Below are 23,481 nucleotides of genomic sequence, written 5' to 3' on the forward strand. Positions count from 1 at the left end.
CTGTACAGAACTATGAACGTCCTATGTCCCACAAATGACGTGCTACCAACATGGACACATGGTCTGCAGTCAGGCTGACCAGCCGGAGTGAGGATGAGCTGGGCCACCAGGCTGACCCCAGTGATTCCAAATAAGAGTCCTACAGCATGTGGCTGTGACAACAGAGGAGCTATGGTAGGAGGATCCCTGACCTTCTCACAGTCCTTCAAGGTGCCCTGGAAAGCGGTTATGGCTTAATGTTTTGCAGCCCAGAGCTCCCTGGTGGTCTGTCCGGTCTCCCCATCTCACAGTGTGCCCCTGGCAGGCCACAGCCTTGGCCAAGAAGGAGTGGACACATTCCAGTGGGAGGCCTTCCCAAGCCTTGTGAGTATCATCCAAGGAAGGATGGCCACTGCTCGGCAGACCAAACCCGACAGCAGGGGCCTCCAGCCGTCCCCTCCTCTCGTTCACTCTTCCTAAAACAAGCCCTCCAGCCACTCACTTTGGACAAGCTGCACAGATTCTTTTCACAGCCTGACACTCATACTGATCTTGAAGTGCCTTCTCTGCTAGCCTGTCTACCTATGAAGTTCAGCCTGATTCCAATTCCACTGGCCTTCCACGATCCGGTCCTGGTCACAGAGGCAGTTGATCCGAACTTCCATAAATTCTTGAGGAGTGGAAAGGCCCTCCTCATACACCTAAAGTTCATGCTTTGAAATGATATGCTCATAAAAACACTTCCAAAAAGCCTATGCTCTAAAGACTCTTGGAAATGTAAATACAATGAAGAAGCATAAACAGAAAACAATCAATACTTAAGTCTATATAGTCTTTGAAGATCCAAAAAGCGCAGTTGGCCCAGCTTTTCAAGATAAGACACTAAGAAAGGAACGCCGCAGGCCCATGACTGTCTGCTGTCAAAAGGTGAAGGAGCAAAAATGGAACAGGTGCTTTACTCTCCATGGCCCCTGAACAGCTAAGGAATGATCTATTATAATAATGCATCTCCTTTAAACAGCAAACATCTCTGGAGATAAACAGCACAGATTCCATGCAGCATGGAACAGAACCTGTGTGCCCCCAGCCCAGGCACTCAACACTCTCTGCTGAGCCCTTTAGGAGATGTTCGATACAGTGGGACTTACCAGCAATTAACATGATACTCAACATCCGGAATGAAGTTTTGTTGAACGCAGCCACATCCATTCGCTTGCATGCCTTCCATAGCTGTAGCTGCTTTCACACTAAAAGGGCAGCTTTGAGCAGCTGCAACAAAGGCTATGTGGCGCACAAAGCCTAAAATATTTATCTGATCCTTCAAAGAAGTTTGCCGACTCTTGCTCCTCATTTTTAGATACAAGGACACTCTGAAATGCTCCTCATCCACGGCCACCAAAAATCATCCACTTATAGCCTCCCTTCCCACACCTTATAGCCGAGACTGTCGTAGCAAATACACACACAAAACTCCACGTCTCCACTTCACAGAGCTTCCACCACGGTCAACAGGGACTAACACAACATCACCAGCCGCCTGAACTGAGAACCAAAGTCAAAGCTAGTCTGCAATGCAAACTTGGTTAGCCCAAGTTTCTGTTGCTTTCTTTTCTTTACACTTTCAGGGCCACCCTGCAAGCAACGGGTCCACCTCCAAGTCACCCCATTGTCTCTTCCCTCCTGCCTTCAACATGTACGGAGGGGGAAGTGTCCAATGTCCAGCTCACATGAATGGGATGAACAAGGCAGACTAAACAACAGAATTTAAAAGCTGAAGTCTTAGAGGTACACCCGCCACTGGCACACACTGAACTCAGCCTGTTGGCCGGGTTCCTTTATCTAAAGCACAGCACCCTCACATGGTGCTGAAGGGAAGGACAGTCTTGCTGAGAAGCTGGCTGAGATGCCATCTATGAAAGGACCCAGCCCTCACTCTGCGAGGATTTTAAATCAATGTTATCCAGCTTTCCACCTCGGCTCCTTCACAGATAGCTCCTTGCTGGAAACTTTACACCAAGAAGTATAAACTCTGACCTCTACAGAAACTCACTAAACCGCAGCAAATGGGATTCAGATGTTTCCATGTACAGTACAATGATGTGACTTAGACTTTAAACACTTTGGCAAAAACAGGAAAAATGATGTGGGCCTTCCAGTCCCTCCCAGAACATGATACAGCCTTGACCCAAGCCCTACAGTGATCTGAGCCTTTCTCACTCCTACTTAAGCCTCCTTGCCCACAGCCCACATTCCCTGCCCCAGGTCCACATTCCCTGTCCCAGGTCCACATTAGCTCCTTCCTACCAGGCCCCCTCCAAGGGTCTATATCACTTTCCTTGGTTCACCAAAGTTGCCTATTTTTCCCAGCTGAGCAAAAGCAGATCATACCCTAATCAGAATTCAGAAAATTCCTGAAAGGAGAGCCAGGCTGAGCTAGGAAACTATACCCAGAGATACCCACAGCACTGGGAAGAAAGGAGAGGTCTTACATAACACCTTGCACCCCCAGGCCTTCTGGCTTCGTAGATTCTCTAGGATTTGCCAGAGACTCTGTAAGGCTGGAGAATTCCAGATGGTGGCACAAGAAAAGGTGGAAATGTGGGGAGGAGTTTCTTGTGCCTGGGAAGGACAGACACAAACTAATATCAGAAACTGCCTCCAAAGAGGCCAGTCAAGACAGAAGACAAAGAGCATCCCTGCGGTTCATGCTCTGGGTCCATACCAAGCTTCGCTGGGGGCAGCCATCTGCTGGCCATGTGTGCTGCTTTCAGGGCACGATGGAGAGGCTGAGTGCTCGTCTGGGCACCAGTGTAGCCACATGATCAAGTGTGTGCACAGGCAGGGCAAGTGCACACAAGAACCCCCCGGCCCCCGGGAGTACCTGTTACGGGTGCCTCAAATGCAACAGGCCAGGGACTTGGGGGCGGGGAAGTTACTACCACAGCAAGGGAGCTCCTGGGGGCAGGAATAGGGTTCATCACCAATGTAAGCACCCCTCAGGCCTGGTTGTGGGTGGGCACCAGACAAATGCCTACTAATAGTATAAGGAAGCAAAGACAAACACCCTTTCTCTCCTGTTTCTTACGTTTCAGCTAAGAAGAGCGGGGTGAGCCGCGGCCTGCCTGGGTACCTCTCCAAACTTCCTGTTCCAGGTACAGAGAGAAGACTCAAAAGGAAGGGAGGTGAAAGCCCACTCCCCCAACACCACGTCCAAGAACAGAACACCTATACGCACATAGGTACTCCCGTGACATACAGGTGTAGATACAGCGGTGTAGATGCAGTGCTCTGTCTACACTGGGGCCAAGGCGCCTCTGTCCAGAGCCCTGACAGTTTCATCCCTGCCAGATCTGCGCTCCCTAGGGCGGGCGGCGTATACCCCATGCAACCGGTTCCGCGCGGGTTCCACCGGCCGCAGAGGCGCTGGACTACGATGCTGCCCCTCCCACTCCCTTTCTCTATAGTGGGTACCGAAAGCAGGGGTGGGGGGTGGGGAGAGGTGGAAAGGCAGGAGGTTCCCTCCGGTTCCCCTGGAGGCTGGACTTCTAGCAGAGGCGCCCCATCCCCACCCTCCACGGCGACCACCCTGAGCCGCAGCAGACCCGACGGGCCGACCCGGAGGGGGAGCGGGCAGTACCAGGCCGCCGGCGGCGCCGCAGGCGCTGAGCGAGACGAGAGAGCCGGGGTGGCCGACCACACGGCCCGAGTAGAAGCACAGCTCGGCGGGGCGGCCGCGGCGCCCGGCGGCGCCCGCCTCCTCCACCTCGAAGCCTCGGGACAGGAAGCGCAGGTCGCGGCGCAGCTGAAGGTACAGGTCGCGGCCGAAGGCCGGCAGGTGCAGCAGCAGGGCGCGCTCTCCCGGCCGGGCGCGCGGGGCAGCTGGGGGCGTGCGGGGGCGTCGCCGCCGTCGGGGCCCGGGGGCTGAGGGCAGCGGCGGCAGGTGCACGTCGTCTGGGCGCACCCGCCACGGGAGCACCACCTCCACGTCGGCCGCCGCGTCGCCGACAGCTGCGGGGAAAGAGGAGACGCGTCAGCGCGGCGGGGCCCGCCCGGACGCCCGCCCTCCCGCTGGCCGCCAGCCGCGCCAGCGCGGGGACAGAGCGACCCGGAGCTGGCGCTGCCTTCCCTTCCCTCGCCCGGCACCTCCACGCTGGCCCGCGCCACCCGGGGAGGGTCTCCGGCGCAGCCGCCCGAGCACCTCCCGGGACGGCGCCGCGCATCGGCAAGCGGAGACCCGGCGGCGGCGCGCCTGCCACGGAGCCACCCGATTCCCGTACTCCGGCAGCAGCCCGCGTCTTCTCCGCTCCGGCGCCGTCAGCCATCCCGCCGCCGCCCCAGGGCCGCCAGGACGCCGCGAGAGCGCACAGGGAAGGTAGCCGCCCGACGCGGGGCGAAGAGGGCTGTGGGAGGGGGCGCTACCTGTGCCCGGGTCCAGTCCCCAAACCAGCAGCAGCAGCACCGGTAGGACGAGCGGAGGCAGCAGGGCGCCGTCACACATGGTACCCGGGACCGGCAGCCCCCGAACCGTGGCGGCGAAGCAGGAGCGCGCTAGGCGGCGGCGCCAGCCGGAGTGAAGCCCTACAGCCTTTGGAAAAAGTAATTAGCGCTGCGGACAAACCCAACGTGGTAAACCCCGAGCCCCGCCTTCCCCTCGGAAAGCGGGAGGGGATTGGGCCCTCGCTTTCCTCCGCCCCGCCTCCTCCTTCCCTACTGGTTGGGATGGGTCGAAACCATAGTGCGTAGTTAGGTTGTCAGCACTTTCTTACACGTGGTTTCTGGGCAGTGGCAGGGACACGGCACCAGGAGGCGCGCGGGAGCCGACCAGGGCCGTGCGACCCTGGAAGAGCCGGAGGATGCGGGGCTGGTCTTCAGAGCTTGTCCTCATTTTTTGGAAATCTTCTCTCAGCCTGCTGCCCAGTTTCCCGGGAAGATAGGCCGGAAATCGCCCCGGCCAAGCGGTTTCATCCAAAACTGCATATACTCTTTACATCTAAAGTTAGGTTTTAGTTGTTTGTGGCTGGAAAGACTCCCAGTCCACTTTCCCGCACACCTGAGTTTGCACCTGAAGGCTATATCCGCGGCGTTTATCCAAACTCTTCACACGTCCTGTCGTCTTTAATCCCACAGGATCCAGTGCAACAGGCATGCTCACACCCTCTTACAGATTGAAAAACTGAGGAAGAGAGAGAGCTTAAGGAAAAACGCATAAGTTACCCAGAGAGTTCCTGTTGGAGCAAAGACTAGAATTTGTGGTCCTGATTTCTGGCTTGGTGCTTATTAACAGCAGGATCCCCCCGCCCCGAGGGAGGCAGCACTCAGTGTTACAGGTTAGGAAACTGAGGCACAGAGTCCCAAAGCCTGGACTTGAACGTGAGTCTCCCATAACAGAATGAGTTGATCCTTTCCTGCCAGAATATAACTGAGGTCTGCAGGGAAGGTGACTCCATTAACTTGCTGAATAGCATCTTGTAGAGGCTCACGCCTGTAATCCCAGCCCTTTGGGAGGCCGAGGCGGGCGGGTCACGAAGTCAGGGGTTCGAGACCAGCCTGGCCAATATGGTGAAACCCTGTCTCTACTAAAACTACAAAAATTAGCCAGGCATGGTGGCACGCACCTGTAGTCCCAGCTACTCGGAAGGCTAAGGCAGAAAAATCGCTTGAACCCCGGGGGCGGAGATTGAAGTGAGCTGAGATGGTGCCACTGCACTCCAGCCTGGGCAACAGAGCAAGACTCCGTCAAAAAAAAAAAAAAATTAACTGAAGTGTAACCATAACCAATCTCAGGTTTCACTGCCCTTCCCTGTCCTGCCCTCTTCCATTTTATCAAAGCAGAAAGGTTATAGTTCCCCACTGGATGCTGCTTGAAGCCTGGGAATCTAAATTCATCACAGGATTATATATCATGTGAAGGAATCTATAACACTGTCCAGCTTCCCCGAAATATAATGAACCCCAAGGCTGAACAGTGGCCCTCCAAAGTGGCTTGCCACAAAAGGGGCTGCCACTCACTGCTTGACACCTACAGTTCTGGGGGCATCTGCACAGGTCCTGCTCTTGGCCAGGCCTGGGGCTGGGTTTCTCCCCCTTGCCTCTGTCCAGGTCAACAGCCTCAGACAACTGACAGCTCAGTAGCATTTTCTGGCAGCACAAGAAACCCTGGTGATTGAGGTGATAGATACCCCATTTACCCTGATGGGATTATTACTCATTGTATGGCCATATCAAAAAATTTCATGTATATACATTTTATAAACATATACACCTACTATGTACTCACAAAATATTATTTTTTTAAAGATATCACAGTAAGCTTCTTAGTGAATCTTTTTGTCAAAAAGAGTCATTTATAAGGCCTGCCACTGAAAACCATGGAGTATGGGCCACACCACCTCACAAGCACAAGTCAGCCCGAAGTAGCCATCACCAACCTATCAGATGATGCTCAAATGCTAAAATTAGTCCATAGGGACATGAAAACTAAAACAGAACGATACTATTTTATCTCCCAACCAAAATTAAACAGCTTAGAAAAATCAAGAATTAGAGAGGATACTCTCCTGCCCATGGGTGGGAGTATAAATGGGCACGGCCACTTTGAGGAACAATTGGGCAAACTGTAAAATTAAAGTTGTACTTTAGTTTTAGTAAAACTAAAAATGCACACATTCTACAGCTCTGTAATTCCACGCTGGTTAATTACTCCAGAGAAACTCTGGCACATGTACAAGAATGTTTGTTCACCAGGGCACCTTATTAAGAGCAAATAATTGCAAAACCTTGAATGTTCATCATTACATAAATGGCTACTTGAACACCATTAATGAAAAGAAATACAAAAATCTCATATGTGTAACAACGTGGACAGATCTCCAAGATCAGTTACCAAATTTTTCAAAAAATCAAGTTGCAGAATGATGCACACCAAAAAAAAGTATATAAACACACAGACACATATGACATAATCTGCATGGATTCAGATAAATGTATGTAAAATCAAAGAGAAAAGTCTGGAAGAATACACACCAAACTTTGTTAGGGTTTATTGTTCTTTTTTTTTTTTTTTTTTTTTAAATTGCATGTTGAGGAAAGATACTGCAAAAGGAATATAAAAACGTGGGACCCCAATTCACTCTGCCAAAAGAAAGTCAAGCTGAAAGCTGAGTCATGCAATAAGCTGCCTTTTCTTTTATTCCTAAGCAGATAGCTACAGATAAAAGGTTAAACATCTCCACAGGTAGCTGGTAGAGTAAGAGGGAGAAAGAAGAACTGGAAAAGTGACATGAAGGCAACATGGTGTTCAGTGACTACATGTTGCTCCTGTCCCTGGATTGGATTCCAGCACCAGGTACCTGTGTCTACTGCTGCACTGTTACAATTATCATGGTTGATTCTGGATCTTCCAAAGTAGTGCTCCCTTGACCAGGGCCCAGTCTTCATTGCCACACCAGCAACTTCCAGCACCTGTTGCATGGAATCCTTACCTCTGCCCCGTGCCATCTGATCTCCTGCCAGGGCCTCTTTTTGGCAGATGTTAGCAAAAAGCCTAAGAAAATGCAAGGGAGTCAGAGAATGAAGGTTGCAGACGTTGAGCTTCATAAAAAAGCAGAACCTGGAAGTGGGTATGTGGGGCTAGGAGACAGATCCGCTAAAGGTCTTAATCTGGCCACCATGAATCTGAATTCCCTTTGCCCTTTATCCTTGTGTTCAGCGGTCATATTAAAAGTTTAAGCCTCCATGCCTTCAACTTTCTCTTTCACAGCATTTCCTCCATGATACTGTGAACTGCCTTCCGCTACCCAAATCCCAGATCCTCCTCAGTCTTGAAACCTTCCCACTGTGCCCTTAGGAGCTGCTGCTCCACAGCCTAGATCTGCTGCCTCTTCTCTGAGCATTCTGTAGTTACGAATGGAACTCCTTTGAAAATGTAAGGTGGGAACAAAATTCTACATTTCTCAGCATCTTTTTTGCCCTAAGGATGGTCACTTGTCACAGTTCTGGCCACTGTGATGGAAGAAGCTACTGGCTAGAGTTCTAGGAGAGTTCATTTGAGGAGCTTCCTTCTGCTGCTGTATACCCTTTTTCACTGTGTCTCTTCCTCTTTGCTCCTGACTGGAATTTGCATGTGATTGCTGGAATTCCAGCAGCCATCTGGTAATCATGAGGAAGAGTGCCATACCCCTGGGAAGCAAAAAGCTCAATGAACTCTGGGTTGCTGATGACATCTTGGAGTCACCATGCCAGACCTGAGCTGTCTACTTCTGCACTTTTTGCTATGTCAGAAGAAATTATACTCTTGTCTCTTTTAAGCTGTTGCTATTTGGGTTGTCTGTTATATGCAGCCAAACTCGACCCCTAACAGATACACATATAAACAACTCCCATCCCCCACCCTGGGCTCTGGGCTCCACAATTTCCTCCTTTAGTGACCTTCTGTGCTACGCTGCCCCAACTGTCCACTCTCAAAGTCACACCCTCCACTTTGTCATCACCCCTAGCTATTCCACCTTCCAAAACTTGAACATCTACCTCTAACCACGGCTTCTTGTCCTCCCAGCATGCTCTTCCAAATGCTTCTACCTCAGAAGGTCTCTCAGTCTGCATCTCCCAACCCACCAGCCTCTCTTCACTTGCCTCCCTATCCATTCCTTGCATTCCAGGCCCTGTGACTCTGAAAACACGCTTGCCAATATGCTCAGCACCCTCCCCTATGCCTTTTCACTGCAGTTGTCAGGCAGAACTACAGGCCTGGGTAAACTCAACCCTCTACTCTCACTGAGCGTGTGGTTGAGCTCCGAACACCACAGGAGCCAAGCATGCAACAGGGAAATCTGCAGTCACCTTCTTCATTTGAGCCATTGCCAGGCCCACCATTGTTACTACACTCCTCTGCTCAACTCCCCTTTCTCTCAATGCGCGATGATCTCGAACCCTCCCCTTCTCAACTTCGCATTCCTCATCTCATCACCTTCTTTTGGCAGCAGACAAGCACCCACTTTAGAGAGACATCCCCTAGTCCAGAGTCTTAGCCATGGTTTGAAGGTTTATGTCTCTCCAAAATTCATGGTGAAACTTACCTCATTGTGCTGGTATTAAGAGATGGAGCCTTTTGGGTTAAGGGCCAAAGTCATGAGGATTCTGCCCTCATGAATGGAATTAATGCCCTTATTAAAGAAGCTCAAGAGGGCTTCCTGGCCCTTTTGCCTTGCATCCCTTCTGCCATATGAGTACACAGCATTTGTCCTCTTCAGAGGATGCAGCAACAAGTTGCCATCTTGGACACAAAGAGCTTACCAGACACTGAATCTGCCGGCACTTTGACTTTGGACTTCCCAGCCACCAGAATTATGAGAAATAAATGTGTATTATTTATAAATTACCAAGTCTAAGCTATTTTGTCATAGCAGCAGGAATGGACTAAGGCACTCCTCCTCCCAGCTCCAGACCATGTATCCAGCTGTTCAGCTGACCACTTCAAAGAGCGAGACCATGGAATGTGATCCAGTTTCAAGGAGGGATGAGAATGTTTCAAGTCTGCTTTTGCTTTTGTTTGACCTACAATTAAGAAATCATCCAGTGGATGATGGAAGGATCATGGGACACTGATATCATTTGGGTACACATTGTACTTGTTTGGTTAACCCTATTTGGATAAACTGTTGTATGCAGCCAAGGTCATCTATGATCTAATGTCTTCATTAGAAGACACTATTCACCAGAGTACTACTTCTCCTGCCCAAGCTCCTGATGAGGATTGGCCAGCTGAAAATCAGGGTTAAATCCAACTCCATAACCCAAGAAACAGCTACTTCCTGATGCTGAACAAGGCCAAAGCCATATACTGTGAACAAGCACAAAACAGAGCAAGCGAAGCCCAGACAGCTGCCTCTCCTGCAGTTGAGGGTGACTTATTAGCAAAGAAAACATTTTCTTTTTGGAAAAGAGTTTTAGATTGGCTTCAATGCTTGGACAAAAGAGGTCAGCCCTGCAAGGTCCATGACACTGAGCATAGCTACAGTGTATTGAAAGCAGGCATTGCTGATGCCCACACAGCCCTAAAAATTGCATCTCAGTGCCCATACAATGTATAAGTTTAGGCAATTCAACTTCATGGTGAACTTTTCAAGGTAAATTAGTTGAGAAATATCAAAAAAGCATTTGCCAAAGTAACACTTTGACGTTTCAAAGAGTTGATCTATAACCAACCTTTCATACAGTGGTTGAATAGTGAGACCAGTTCCTGCAGATGACACACCTGCTATCTGATGATGGAACCACACCATCCCCAGAAAAAAGCCCCATTATCCTGTGTTCTGGAACAGAACAACAGCATATCCCAAAGTGGTCCTGAATAAAATGTACATTATACATTAGGCTGTGCAGGGGGTGATGGGGAGAGTCCAGGCCACATCCCTACATCACTCTCATCACAATTATGATCTGATTTACAGAAAACAATATCTTTGAAGTGGCATTAAAGTGAAACTTCTGGATGAGCAAACATGGGCAGAGGTCTACATTTAACTAAGTAGCTTAATTTATAAAAATGTCTGTCCTCAGTCAAAGGCCAAGGAAAAAGCAATGGTAACTGCATTCATTCATGTACTCATTAGCTCCTTCAACTCTTTTTCAGTGCCTACTTTCTGTGTGCCACGTACTGAGATGCCAAATGAAGAGGCAGCAGCATATAAATTGCACCTTTTTCCCACAGTTTTCTATAGAGCTCTGTTATGAACTAGACACTGTTCCTGGTGATGGGGATTTGGAAATGAAAAAGTAACTTCTCTGCGTTCTATCTAGTGGGGGAAGGCAGATATAAAGAAATAATTTTGTGGGAATATAAAGTGGTACGGTCACTGTGGAAAACAGTATGACTATTCCTCCAAAAATTAAACACAGACTTACCCTATGATCCAGCAATTCCATTTCTGGATATATACACCAAAGCTTTGAAAGTGGGGACACAAACAGGTATTTGCATACTCATATTCATAGCAGCATAATTCACAATAGCCAAGGAGTAGAAGCAACCCAGGAGTCCATCAACAGAGGAGTGGATAAGCAAAGTGTGATCTATTCAGTCAATAGAGGATTATTCAGCCTTAAAAAGGAAGGAAATTCTGACACATGCCACAACATAGATGAACCTTAAAACATTATGATAGGTGAAATAAACCAGTCACAAGGGACACATCCTGTAAGATTCCTCTTCTGTGAGGTACCTGCAGTGGTCAAATTTATGGAGACAAAAAGGAGAGTGGTGGTTGCCAGGGGTTGAGGGGAAGGGGGAATAGGGAGTTAGTGTTTAATTAGTCCAGAGTGTTTTGGGGATGATGAAAAAGTTCTGGAAAGAAATGGTGATGCTTGTGTCATCGGATGAACCCTGAAACTGGGGTTCAGCCTGGGAGGCTACGTGGGTTCTTGGCTACATGAAGGAAAGAATTCAAGAGCGAGTCAGCAGAGTAAAATGCAAGCACATTTATTAAGAAAAGCAAAGGAATAAAAGGGCGGCTACTCCATAGGCAGAGCAGCAGCATGGGCTCTGCCTATGGAGTTGCCGCCCTTTTATTCCCTTACTTTGGTTATTTTACTTCGGTAAATTTATTCCTTGGATAAAAGTATCCTTACTTCGGTATTTATTCCTTTTCTTTGGTATAGTTATGGTATTTTTTTATTATGTGATAAGCAAAGAGTGTATTATTCATGAGTTTTCTGGGAAAGAACTGAGGGTTCCTCCCCTTCTTAGACCACATTGAGTGACTTTTAGACATTGTCATGGCATTTGTAAGCTGTCATAGCACTAGTGGGAGTGACTTTTGGCATGCAAATACATTATAATTTGTGTATAATGAGCAGTGAGGACGAGCAGAGGTTGCTTTTGTCACCATCTTGGTTTTGGTGGGTTTTGGCCAGCTTCTTTACCGCATCTTGTTTTATCCGCATGGCTGAGATGCAATTCATTGGTTCCTGGGGTAACCAACCTGCCTCCCTGGCAGCCAATGACTCATCCGGTGACTAAGAATGCCAACCTCCTGGGAATGCAGCCCAGCAGGTCTCAGCCTCATTTTGCCCAGTCCCTGTTCAAGATGGAGTCGCTCTGGTTCCAACACCTCTGAGAGCTGCCGGACAATGTGAATGTATTTAATGCCACTGAACTTACAAATGATTGAAATGGTAATTTTATGTTATGTACATTTTACTACAGTAAAAAAATGTTTTGGAAAAGAAATCATTACTTCTTTTGCTAAGATTTTGTTTCATCTTAACAAACACACGAGATGCCTTGTCTTAATTTTGTGGACAGGCAAGGCTGAATTTCGTTTCACAGATGGAGGACTGAGATATGGGGACAGAGGGCGGGAATTAAAAACAAGACAAACAAGAGCCTTATAGCGGCAGTGTCCTTCTGAATCTGATCCCTGTTGTCTTGAGAGCTGCAGTGAGGGAAACTCGCCTTCAGGGTCCTCAGGGTCAAAGCAATTTGTTGCCCTTGAAATAGACAGAGCTCCTAACCTTTCCAGTTTTTTATGAACAGCTCATTCTGATGGGCAGTGACTTTTTCCGACTCTGTTTTCAGGAGCTGACTCCTGGCGGGTTGGTTGTAGGGGCTCTCTTGGGTGCTTCACACACAGCAGTCCTGTTGGGGTGAAGGTCACCATCACTGTGATAATTATTGCTGTCGTCATTGAAACTACCCAGCCCTAAAACAGCATGGGCTCTGCCCAGAGCCTCCGTGCTAGAAGCCCACACTTAGAAATAGAGGGCCGAAGACAAAAGAGGACTGCGGGTTCTTGGGCCAAACTTGACCCTTTCAAATCCCGCAACTCGGGGATTTCGTTAGCTGGGGATTGGTGTGCCCGGATTCCAAGACCCACGTGTAAACTCTGTTTATAGGTGGAAGAAGGCCTTTGCCCCAAGGCATCGAGAGATAAAGGTGAGAGAAACAAGGGTACGTGGGGGATTCCACCACAGCCTCCTCTGAGACTCTCTTCACATTGGTTCCAGGAGTAACGGACCCCGATACCTGGCAGCCAATGAGATGCCACATCCCCTCCAGTAGGGGGCGGCCGGCCAGCGTCAGTCCTGTCTTCCTAAACGAGCATTGGTGGGAAACGCAGGCACCAGCTCCCTCCCTGCTCCAAAGCCCTGTTTTTCCAATTTGTATTTCACTACTTTCCTGTTGAGCTTGGATTCCAGCCTCAAATTCCGCGATCTGGCCAGCATCCTAATCCCCGAGTGAATCTTGCCAACCACTCTGTGGGGCCTGTGTGCTTCCTCCTGGGTTCTAGGGCGCTGGCAGCCTCCGCTTCACCATGAACGGGCGCCCCAGCCTCCTGAGGCCTTCTTGCCTGACTCTGGGAATGGCCACTGTCCAGAAATCCCCGCGGCCCTCCATGCTTGCTCACTCAGTCAGGCCCTTGTGGGGATATTGCAGAACAAGTCCAAGTTACTATCCCTTTAAATACAAACTTTTCAGTCTAGCTATTACCAGTCCAATCCGGAGTGCCTCTGTGCCCTACTTTACCTGATGTGCCAAGCCATCAGCTTGGCTCTGCCCTCCACCAGGCGGTGCTACTGAAATCGCAGCCAGCCTCAGAGTTGAGTGTCCAGGGCCTTCAAATGTCCCCATCCTTGAAAAGGCAACTCCAGTGGCATCTTCTACAGGGAGACCAGAAGCAGCATCTGACCAGGAGACAGCACTGGCAGTCCCCATACAACTGAATCAGCAGGATGAGGGCCCTTCGTGTTAGGCACCAGCGGAGCTGCATCCCACCCCCTCTCTTCCCCTGAGAACAGCTGTGAGAAGCCGCCTATTTTTCATCTTTCTGCAACACACCTTTCCCTTCCTTGGGATATTTCTCCTCTTTCAGCATTGCCCCATCAGGGTTCCAAAGCCCCGTTTCTCTCCTAGTTCTTTCTTTGCTCAAGAAAAGCAGCGTGTCTAATAAACTGAGCTATGTATGATTCACTGCCAGTACAGACTGAAAAACAAAATAAACTCTCATTCACAGTCCTTTGTTGCATAACAATAAGGACACGTTCTGAGAAATGCATTGTTAGGCAATTGCATCATTGTGCAAACAATATAGAGTGTACTTACACAAACCTAAATGGCACAGCCTACTACACACCCAGGCTGTAGGCTGTGCTCCTAGACTACAAACCTGTACAGTGTAGTACTGAACACTGTAGGCAACTGTAACACAATGGTTAAGTATTTGTGTATCTCAACATAGAAAAGACACAGTAAAAATACGATATGAAAGATTAAAACTGGTACACCTGTCTAGGGCACTTACCATAAGCTTAGAGCTTACGGGACTGGAAGTTGCTCTGAGTGAGTCAGTAAGTGAGTCATGAATAAATATGAAGGCCTAGGACATTACTGTACACTACTGTAGACTTTAAAACCCTGTACACTAAGCCTACACTCAATTTATTTTTAAAAATTTTCTTTCCTTCAATAATATATTAACCTTAGCTTACTGTAACTTTTCTACCTTATGAATTTTTAAATTTTTTGACTCTTTTAATAACAGCTTAAATACAAACACATTGTACAGCTATACAAAAATATTTTCATTCTTCATATCCTTATTCTATAAGCTTTTTTCCTGTTTATGAAATTGTTTATTTTTTACTTTTTAAACTTTTAATCAAATACTAAGATACAAACACACATTAGCCTAGGCCTATACAGGGTAAGGATCATCAATATCACTGTCTTCTTTCACATCTTGTCCCACTGGAAGGTCTTCAATGGTAACAACACACATTCTTAGTAAATGCAAATAGTCATGGCTCAAATTGATGTAGTAATGATAGACTATTCAATACGTGGTATTGGACAGCTGTTTATATACTCGTACAAACCTAGTTAGATTCTGTGGTGGTTCAAAAGTATATCCTCTAATTATGACCTCCTTGCCTTCAACAGGTGTACCTAATTCCTCTGCCTGGAAAGTGTGCTAGAATTACTGACTTGCTTCTAATGAATAGGGTATATTGGGAGTGATGCTTTGTGAGTTCTGAGACTAGGTCATAAAAAGGATAGAACTTATTCCTGAATGTTGCTCTTGGATCACTTGCTTTTTTGGGAACCACCAGCCGTGTCACGAGGACACTCAAGCAACCCTGCAGAGAAGCTCATGTGTGGATAGGCACTTCTTGGAAAGGAGGCCAACTTGCCAGAACCAACTAACTTGTCATGTGAGTGAGTCATTTTGGAAGCAGATCCTCTAGCCTCAGTCAGGCCTTCCGATGATTTCAGTCCCCAGCCTTTGAGTCTGCCCCAAACACCATGAGTAGAGACAAGCCCTTCCCACTGTGTCCACCCTGGCTGAATTCCAGACCATTAAAAAAACAAGAGAAAATAAATTATTATTAGTGTTTTGAGTCACTAAGTTTTGGGCTAATTTGTTATGCAGCAATAGCTAACAACTACAGAGTCATAACACAAACTAAAATTAATTCTAAAGCACGTTAAAGATTTATATGAAAGCATTCATCTGATGGAGGTATGCAGGAAGTGGCCATAAAAAAAATTAGGGCACCCAAAAGCAACCTGTAGGCTGAGCAGGGTAAGTACATCTGCAAGAGCAGCCAGATGGCTGGTTGATCCCTGTGTGTGGCCTCTCTACCCACCCATGGTACAGGTCCAGGAATGGAACTGTTTAGCTTCCCTAGGAAACAATGAATGTGGTGCTTGCATTGTGTTGTTGACACCATCAGAGAGGAAATGAAAGTCCCAGTGTCCAGAAGCTAAACAGAAACACACACACACAAAAGACAGAAGGAAAGAAAAAAAGGGCCAAAATATCACACAAGAAGGGGAAATATAGTCATGATACATGCTTAGCTTCAGAAAAGATTTATATAACATCTATATCAAAATCATAATGTAAACACTGTGCAATGATTTTCAACTTTTAGAATCAACCAGAAAGAAATAGCAAAATATATCATTCTGACTGCAGAATCAATTGTAAAAGTTGTAATCCATAACAATGTCAAAGTAAAAGAGTAGATAACAAAGGAGAAGAGATGGAAGTTAAAAAGAAATGAAGAAATGTATACAGGGCAAGTTCCTTCATCTTCCAAAGTGAAGAGAAAAATATTGCCGATAGTTGATAAAACAAGAAGTAAAGATACACATGTATACTTTGAATTTACAAAGGTAATTAATAAAAAAATAAAAGTCTCATATTGGGATGGGAATATGATTTTAAAAAAAAAGTGAGGTAAGTCCTTATCCATCATTGTAGTACCTCACTTGCCGTATCTAGTCTTGACATATAAAAAATATTAAGAACAATTTTTTAATGGTATGAAGAAAATGATCAGGAAAACTAAAACCAGAAATAGTTAAAAGGATTGCTTTCAGCAGTGAGTCTAGGGTAGAGAGATTTGGGCAAGGTGTTATTACTTCACACTTTAGGAACTTCTATATCATTTTCTTTAACTATTGAATGTATTACTTTAAAAAATTAATAAATATTTTTTTAAATTCCAGAATGGTTCTTCCTTTAATATACATATTATCTTTGTTTTTACAACTAGGATGGCATTTGTATAACATAACTTACACAAACAAGTATTTAATTCTTACAATAATTCTGCCAGGAAAAAATTATTATCTCTCACTAATAAGTGGGAAAAGTGAGCTGAGAAATGCTAATGACTTGCCCAAGATGACTCAATAAGTTATTTCTTTGAGAGTCATAAAATCTTAAAATATTGAGTATGTCTCACAAATGTCTCATGAAGAATCTCACTTTATAGATAAAAATGTAATGTCAACAAAGATACAAAATTTCCCACTGGGTCACAAGGATTTAAAGAGTGAGCATGGTTCCTATTTCTCTGTGGGACATGGTGACCATCTATGTATGCGTCGGAAAGCTAGAAGCAGGAGGAACTAGGCAAGAAGCAGTGATCTAACCATAACCCTTTGACATAGGTGTTATTATTAACTACATTCTATACTCAGGGCAATAGTGCCAGAAATAAGCATTGTGTTTATCAAGGTTGCACAGATGGTCAGTGGTGGAACTGGAATTTGACTCAAACTCTGGGACGCCAGAGACATGCCCTCTATCATTAAGCGGGGAAATGGGAAGAAAAAGGGAAGTCCAACTTACCTGTGAATGGATCACGTGATGGTTGTAGTGATTCTCTGACTACAGAGTCTAGGACAATGTTTTTCTCTTCTCAGATTCTTAGTTTTCTTATCTGTAAAATGAGGAGTTGAGATAGATTACTTCCCATTTATGCTCGAACTTGTAATGCAGCAATTCAAACAATTCTTGGAAACAGAAACAAGGACCTGGGAGAGCCCTGGCACATTATACGCACTTGGTTATGTTTACTGAATAAATGACTAAATAAAGAAAACAATTTGATAAAATTAGAAATTTCTGAAGACTCCATGAACTGTCAAGTGGCCAGAGATAAGAAAGCATAAAATCCATCTCTCTCTGGATTCACTGACTGTCATTCTTCTCTGAAGTAACTTCGATTCACTAGGTTTATGTAGGTTCGATTAAAAACAATAATAACAGCAACAAACGTCCAGATGTAAAAGTGTGCCCTGCTATCTAGAGAGGGAAGGGATAAGGAAAGCTTTGTTCTTTAAATAACCCTGGGATTTCTTTGCAACAGTCCCCGTCTGGGCACCACATCTCAGGAGTGTGTATTTTAACACCCAACACCTAAGCCAATTGACACATAGCAAGTACTTGGTAAGAAATATTATCCAAATCACCAGCAGTTTACGGGTTTCTCCCCCTTCTTATATATGTCACCTAGAACTTTCTTCCAAAATCAATTAAGCTTTTAAATACAAAGCTGGGCAGAAAAACTATGATCAGATCTCAATAACTAGATTGTATTTATCCAAAATCCTTGGTTGCGAGTGTCAGAAATAAACTGAGCTCGAGTGATCACAAAGAAAGTGTTTGTCTGATATTCTAATCATTGGAATTCTCAATATTAACAGACTGTAAAGGAGAAATCACATGGTCATGTCAGAAGACACAGAAAAAGCCTCTGATAACACCCAACATCCGTTTCTGATTAAAAACACACACACACACACACACACACACACACACAAAACAAAAAAACAAAAAGATCTCAGCTAACTAACAACAGAGGAGACCTTCCTCAACCTGATAAAGGACATCTATGAAAAAAACCTACAGATAACATCATACTTAATGGTGAAAGACTGAAATGCTTTCCCCCTAAAATCAGGAACAAGGCAAGGGTGTTGGCTCTCACCATCTCTTTTCAACACTGTACAAGAAATTCTAGCTGATGTAGTCAGGCAAGAAAAATAAGTAAAAGGAATCCAGATTGGAAAGGAAGAAGTAAAATTGCCTTTATTCACAGACACCATGATCATCTTCATAGGAAATCCACACAAAAATTTACTAAGACTAATAGTAAGTTCAGCAAGACTGTAGGATATAAGATCAATATACAAATTTCAATTGTATTTCTATATACTAGCAATGAATAAACATCAGAATTTAAAAACAATATTAACAATAGCATAAAATAGCATAAAAACAATAGCATAAAATACTTAGGGATAAGTCTGACAAAAGATGTGAAAGACCTGGATATCGAAAACTATAAAATATTGCAGAGAAAAGTTAAAGAAAGAAATAAAATTAGGCATACTTAACCAGGTAACCCTGGGGCAAGTTTTCTTCCTCCCTATTCAACTGCAGCTGATGCACTCCTGAAAATAACACCTCCTGGCTGGAGGCCAACCAACACAAAACCAGCGCACTAAACAAAAATACAACCAAGGACCCTCAGAGTCCACTTCACTCCCCTGCTCCCTCCACTGGAACAGGTGCTGGTATCCACAACTGAAAGACCTGAAGACAGATCACATCATAGGATTCTTTGCAGACACTCCCTAGTACCAGCCCAGAGACTGGTAGCTCCACTGAATGCTACACTCAGAAGAGCAAAAACAATCACCACACTTTGGCTCTCAGAAAACCCTATTCCTAGGGGAAGAGGGAGAAAACCACATAAAGGGAGCACCTAGAGGGACAAAAGAATCTGAACAGCAGCCCTTGAGTCCCAGATCTTCCCTCTGACATAGTCTACCCAAATGAGACGAAACCAGAAAAATAATTCTGGTAATATGACAAAACAATGTTCTCTAGTAGCCCCCAAAAAATCGCACCAGCTCACCAACAATGGATCCAAACCAAGATGAAACTTCTAAATTGCCAGAAAAAGATTCAGAAGGTTAAGCATTAAGCTAATTAAAGAGGCACCACAGGGGAGAGAGACAGAAAGAGAGAGAGAGAATTCTCGCTAAATCATTCTATGAAACCAGTATAACCCTAATACCAAAACCAGAGAAGGACATAACAAAAAAAGAAAACTATATACCAACATCCCTCATGAACATAGATGCAAAAATCCTCAGCAAAATACTAACTAACCAAACACAACAGCATATCAAAAAGATAATCCACCATGATCAAATGGGTTTCATACCAAGGATGCAAAGGTGGCTTAACATCTGCAGGTCAATAAATGTGATACACCACATAAACAGAATTAAAAACAAAAATCAAATGATCATCTCAATAGATGCAGAAAAAGCATTTTTACAAGATCCAGCATCTCTTTATGGTTAAAACTCTCAGCAAAATTGGCATAGAAGGGACATACCTTAAGGTAATAAAAACTATCTATGACAAACCCACAGACAACATTATACTGAGTGGGGAAAAGTTGAAAGCATTCCTCCTGAGAACAAGAACAAGACAGGGATGCCCACTTTCATCAGTCCTGTTCAACACAGTACTGGAAGTCCTAGCCAGAGCAATCAAGACAAGAGGAAGAAATCGAGCACATCCAAATTGGTAAAGAGGATGTCAAACTCTCACTCTTTGCTGATATGACCGTGTACCTAGAAAACCCTAAAGACTCATCCAAGAAACTCCTAGAACTGGTAAATGCATTCAGTAAAGTTTCAGGATACAAAATTAATGTACACAAATCAGTAGCTCTGCTATACACAAACAGCAACCAAGCTGAGAATTAAATCAAGAACTCAATCCCCTTTACAATAGCTGCAAAACAATAAAATACTTAGGAATATATCTAACCAAGTATGTGAAAGACCTCTACAAGGAAAACTACAAAACACTGCTGAAAGAAATCATAGATGACACTAACAAATGGAAATACATCCCATGCTCATGGATGGGTAGAATCAATATTGTAAAAATGGCCATACTGCCAAAAGCAATCTACAAATTCAATGCAATTCCCATCAAAATACCATGATCATTCTTCATAGAACTAGAAAAACAACCCTAAAATTCACATGGAACCAAAAAAGAGCCTGCATAGCCAAAGCAAGACTAAGCAAATTTGAAAGCATCACATTAACTGACTTCAAACTATACTATAAGGCCATAGTCACCAAAATAGCATGGTACTGGTATAAAAATAGGCACACAGACCTATGGAACAGAATGGAGGACTCAAAAATAAAGCCAAATACTTACAGCCAACTGATCTTTGGCAAAACAAACAAAAGCATAAAATGGGGAAAGGACACCCTATTCAAAAAATGGTCCTGGGAGAATTGGTCAGTCACATGTAGAAGAATGAAACTGGATCTTCATCTCTCATCTAATAACAAAAATCAACTCAAGATGTATCAAAGGCTTAAATCTAAGACCTGAAACCATAAAAATTCTAGAAGATTACATTGGAAAAATGTTTCTAGACATTGTCTTAGGCAAATACTACATGCCCAAGAACCCAAAAGCAAATGCAACAAAAACAAAGAAAAATATATGGGACTTAATTAATTAACTAAAAAGCTTCTGCACAGCAAAAGAAATAATCAGCAAACTTAACAGACAACCCACAGGGTGAGTGATAATCTTCAGAATCTATACATCTGACAAAGGACTAATATCCAGAATCTACAAAGAACTTTGACAAATCAGCAAGAATAAAACAATCCCATCAAAAAGTGGGCTAAGGACTTGATAGACAAATTCTCAAAAGAAGATATACAAATGGCCAACGAGCATGTGGAAAAATGGTCAACATCACTGATTATCAGGGAAATGCAAATCAAAACCACAATGTGATACCACCTTGCTCCTGCAAGAATGGCCATAATCAAAAAATAAAAAAATAATAGATAGTATGGATGTGGTAAAAAGGAAACACTTTTACACTGTTGTTGGGAATGTAAACTAGTATAACCAGTGTGAAAATCAGTGTGGAGATTCCTTAAAGAACTAAAAGTAGATCTATAATTTGATCCAGCAATCCCACTCCTGGGTATTTACCCAGAGGAAAAGAAGTCATTATACTAAAAAGATACTTGCATACGCATGTTTATAGCAGAACAATTTGCAATTGCAAAAACATGGAACAAGCCCAAATGCCCATTTGTTGAGGGAAGTCAGGGACCCCGAATGGAGGGACCAGCTGAAGCCATGGCAGAAGAACATAAATTTTGAAGATTTCATGGACATTTATTAGTTCCCCAAATTAATACTTTTATAATTTCTTACACCTGCCTTTACTGCAATCTCTGAACATAAATTGTGAAGATTTCATGGATGCTTATCACTTCCCCAATCAATACCCTTGTGATTTCCTATGCCTGTTTTTACTTTAATCTCTTAATCCCATCATCTTCGTAAGCTGAGGAGGATGTATGTTGCCTCAGGACCCTGTGATGTTTGTGTTAACTGCACAAATTGTTTGTAGAGCATGTGTGTTTGAACAATATGAAATCTGGGCACCTTGAAAAAAGAACAGGATAACAGCAATCTTCAGGGAACAAGGGAGATAAGACTTTAAACTCTGACTGCTGGTGAGCCGGATGGAACAGAGCCATATTTCTTTTCTTTCAAAAGCAAATAGGAGAAATATCTCTGAATTCTTCTTCTCATCAAGGAACATCCCTGAGAAAGAGAATGTGCCCCTGAGGGTAGGTCTATGAATGGCCCCCATGGGGGCAGCCATCTTTTACGGTCGAAGCTGAAGGGATGAAATAAGCCCCGATCTCCTGTAGTGCTCCCAGGCTTATTAGGATGAGGAAATTCCCACCTAATAAATTTTGGTCAGACAGGTTGTCTGCTCTCAAACCCTGTCTCCTGATAAGATGTTATCAATGACAATGCATGCCCAAAACTTCATTAGCAATTTTGATTTCACCTTGTCCTGTGGTCCTATGATCTCACCCTGCCTCCATTTGCTTTGTGATATTAATACCTTGTGAAGCATGCGATCTCTGTGACCCACACCCTATTCATGCACTCTCTCCCCTTTTGAAAATGGCTAACAAAAACTTGCTGGTTTTACGGCTTGGGAAGCATCGCAGAACCTGCCAACATGTGATGTCTCCCCCGGACACCCAGCTTTAAAATTCCTCTCTTTTGTACTCTTTCCCTTTATTTCTCAAACCAGGCAAGACGCTTAGGGAAATAGAAAAGAACCCACGTTAACTATCAGGGGCAGGTTTCCCCAATACTCATTAATCAATGAGTGTATAAAGAAAATGTGGTATACTGATCCCACAGAAATACAAATTATCATCAGAGAATACTGTAAACACCTGTATGCAAATAAACTAGAAAATCTAAAAGAAATGGATAAATTGCTGGACACATACACCCTCCCAAGTCTAAACAAGGAAGAAGTCGAATCCCTGAATAGACCAATAACAAGTTCTGAAATTGAGGCAGTAATTAATAGCCTACCAACCAAAAAAAAGCCCAGGACCAGACAGATTCACAGCTGAATTCTACCACAGGTACAAAGAGAAGCTGGTACTATTCCTTCTGAAACTACTTTAAACAATAGCAAAGGAGGGAATCCTCCCTAACTCATTTTATGAGGCCAGCATCATCCTGATACCAAAACCTGGCAGAGACACAACAAAAAGAGAAAATTTCAGGTCAATATCCCTGATGAACATCAATGCGAAAATCCTCAGTAAAATACTGGCAAACTGAATCCAGCAGCACATCAAAAAGCTTATTCACCACAATCAAGTCGGCTTCATCCCTGGGATGCAAGGCTCATTCAACATACACAAATCAATAAATGTAATCCATCACATAAACAGAACCAATGACAAAAACCACATGATTATCTCAATAGATGCAGAAAAGGCCTTCAACAAAATTCAACATGCCTTCATGCTAAAAACTCACAATAAACTAGGTATTGATGGAACATATCTCAAAATAATAAGAGCTATTTATGACAAATCCACAGCCAATATCATACTGAATGGGCAAAAACTGGAAGCATTCCCTTTGAAAACTGGCACAAGACAAGGATGCCCTCTCTCATCACTCCTATTCAACATAGTATTGGAAGTTCTGGCCAGGGCAATAAGGCAAGAGAAATAAATAAAGGGTATTCAAAGGGGAAGAGAGGAAGTCAAATTGTCTCTGTTTGCAGATGACATGATTATATATTTATAGA

At 44.5% G+C, this 23,481-nt stretch overlaps 1 protein-coding gene and 1 pseudogene across 7 annotated transcripts in view; both read right to left on the reverse strand.

Annotated features, from left to right (window-relative positions):
- The window catches only part of ADAMTS17 (ADAM metallopeptidase with thrombospondin type 1 motif 17), a 363,322-nt gene extending 358,771 nt beyond the window's left edge, over nt 1-4,551 (reverse strand). For 6 of the 7 annotated variants that reach the window (XR_012415486.1, XR_012415487.1, XM_015453452.4 and 3 more), the window contains exons 1-2: nt 4,399-4,551; nt 3,617-3,987 (exon numbers count right to left, since the gene is read on the reverse strand). Coding sequence is in view for 4 of the 7 variants with exons in the window: in XM_015453452.4 (XP_015308938.1) it covers nt 3,617-3,987; nt 4,399-4,477 (450 nt within the window). In the remaining 3 variants the exon portion in view is untranslated. Of the gene's footprint in view, nt 1-1,127; nt 1,789-3,616; nt 3,988-4,398 lie in introns of those variants that run through there. The other variant, XM_073996845.1, reaches the window with a different exon arrangement.
- A 7,896-nt stretch (nt 4,552-12,447) lies between these two features.
- LOC102143569 (uncharacterized) lies at nt 12,448-13,372 on the reverse strand (annotated as a pseudogene).
- Between the last annotated feature and the right edge of the window lie 10,109 nt (nt 13,373-23,481).

Source organism: Macaca fascicularis, chromosome 7, assembly GCF_037993035.2.
Source record: "Macaca fascicularis isolate 582-1 chromosome 7, T2T-MFA8v1.1".
NCBI lineage: Eukaryota > Metazoa > Chordata > Mammalia > Primates > Cercopithecidae > Macaca > Macaca fascicularis.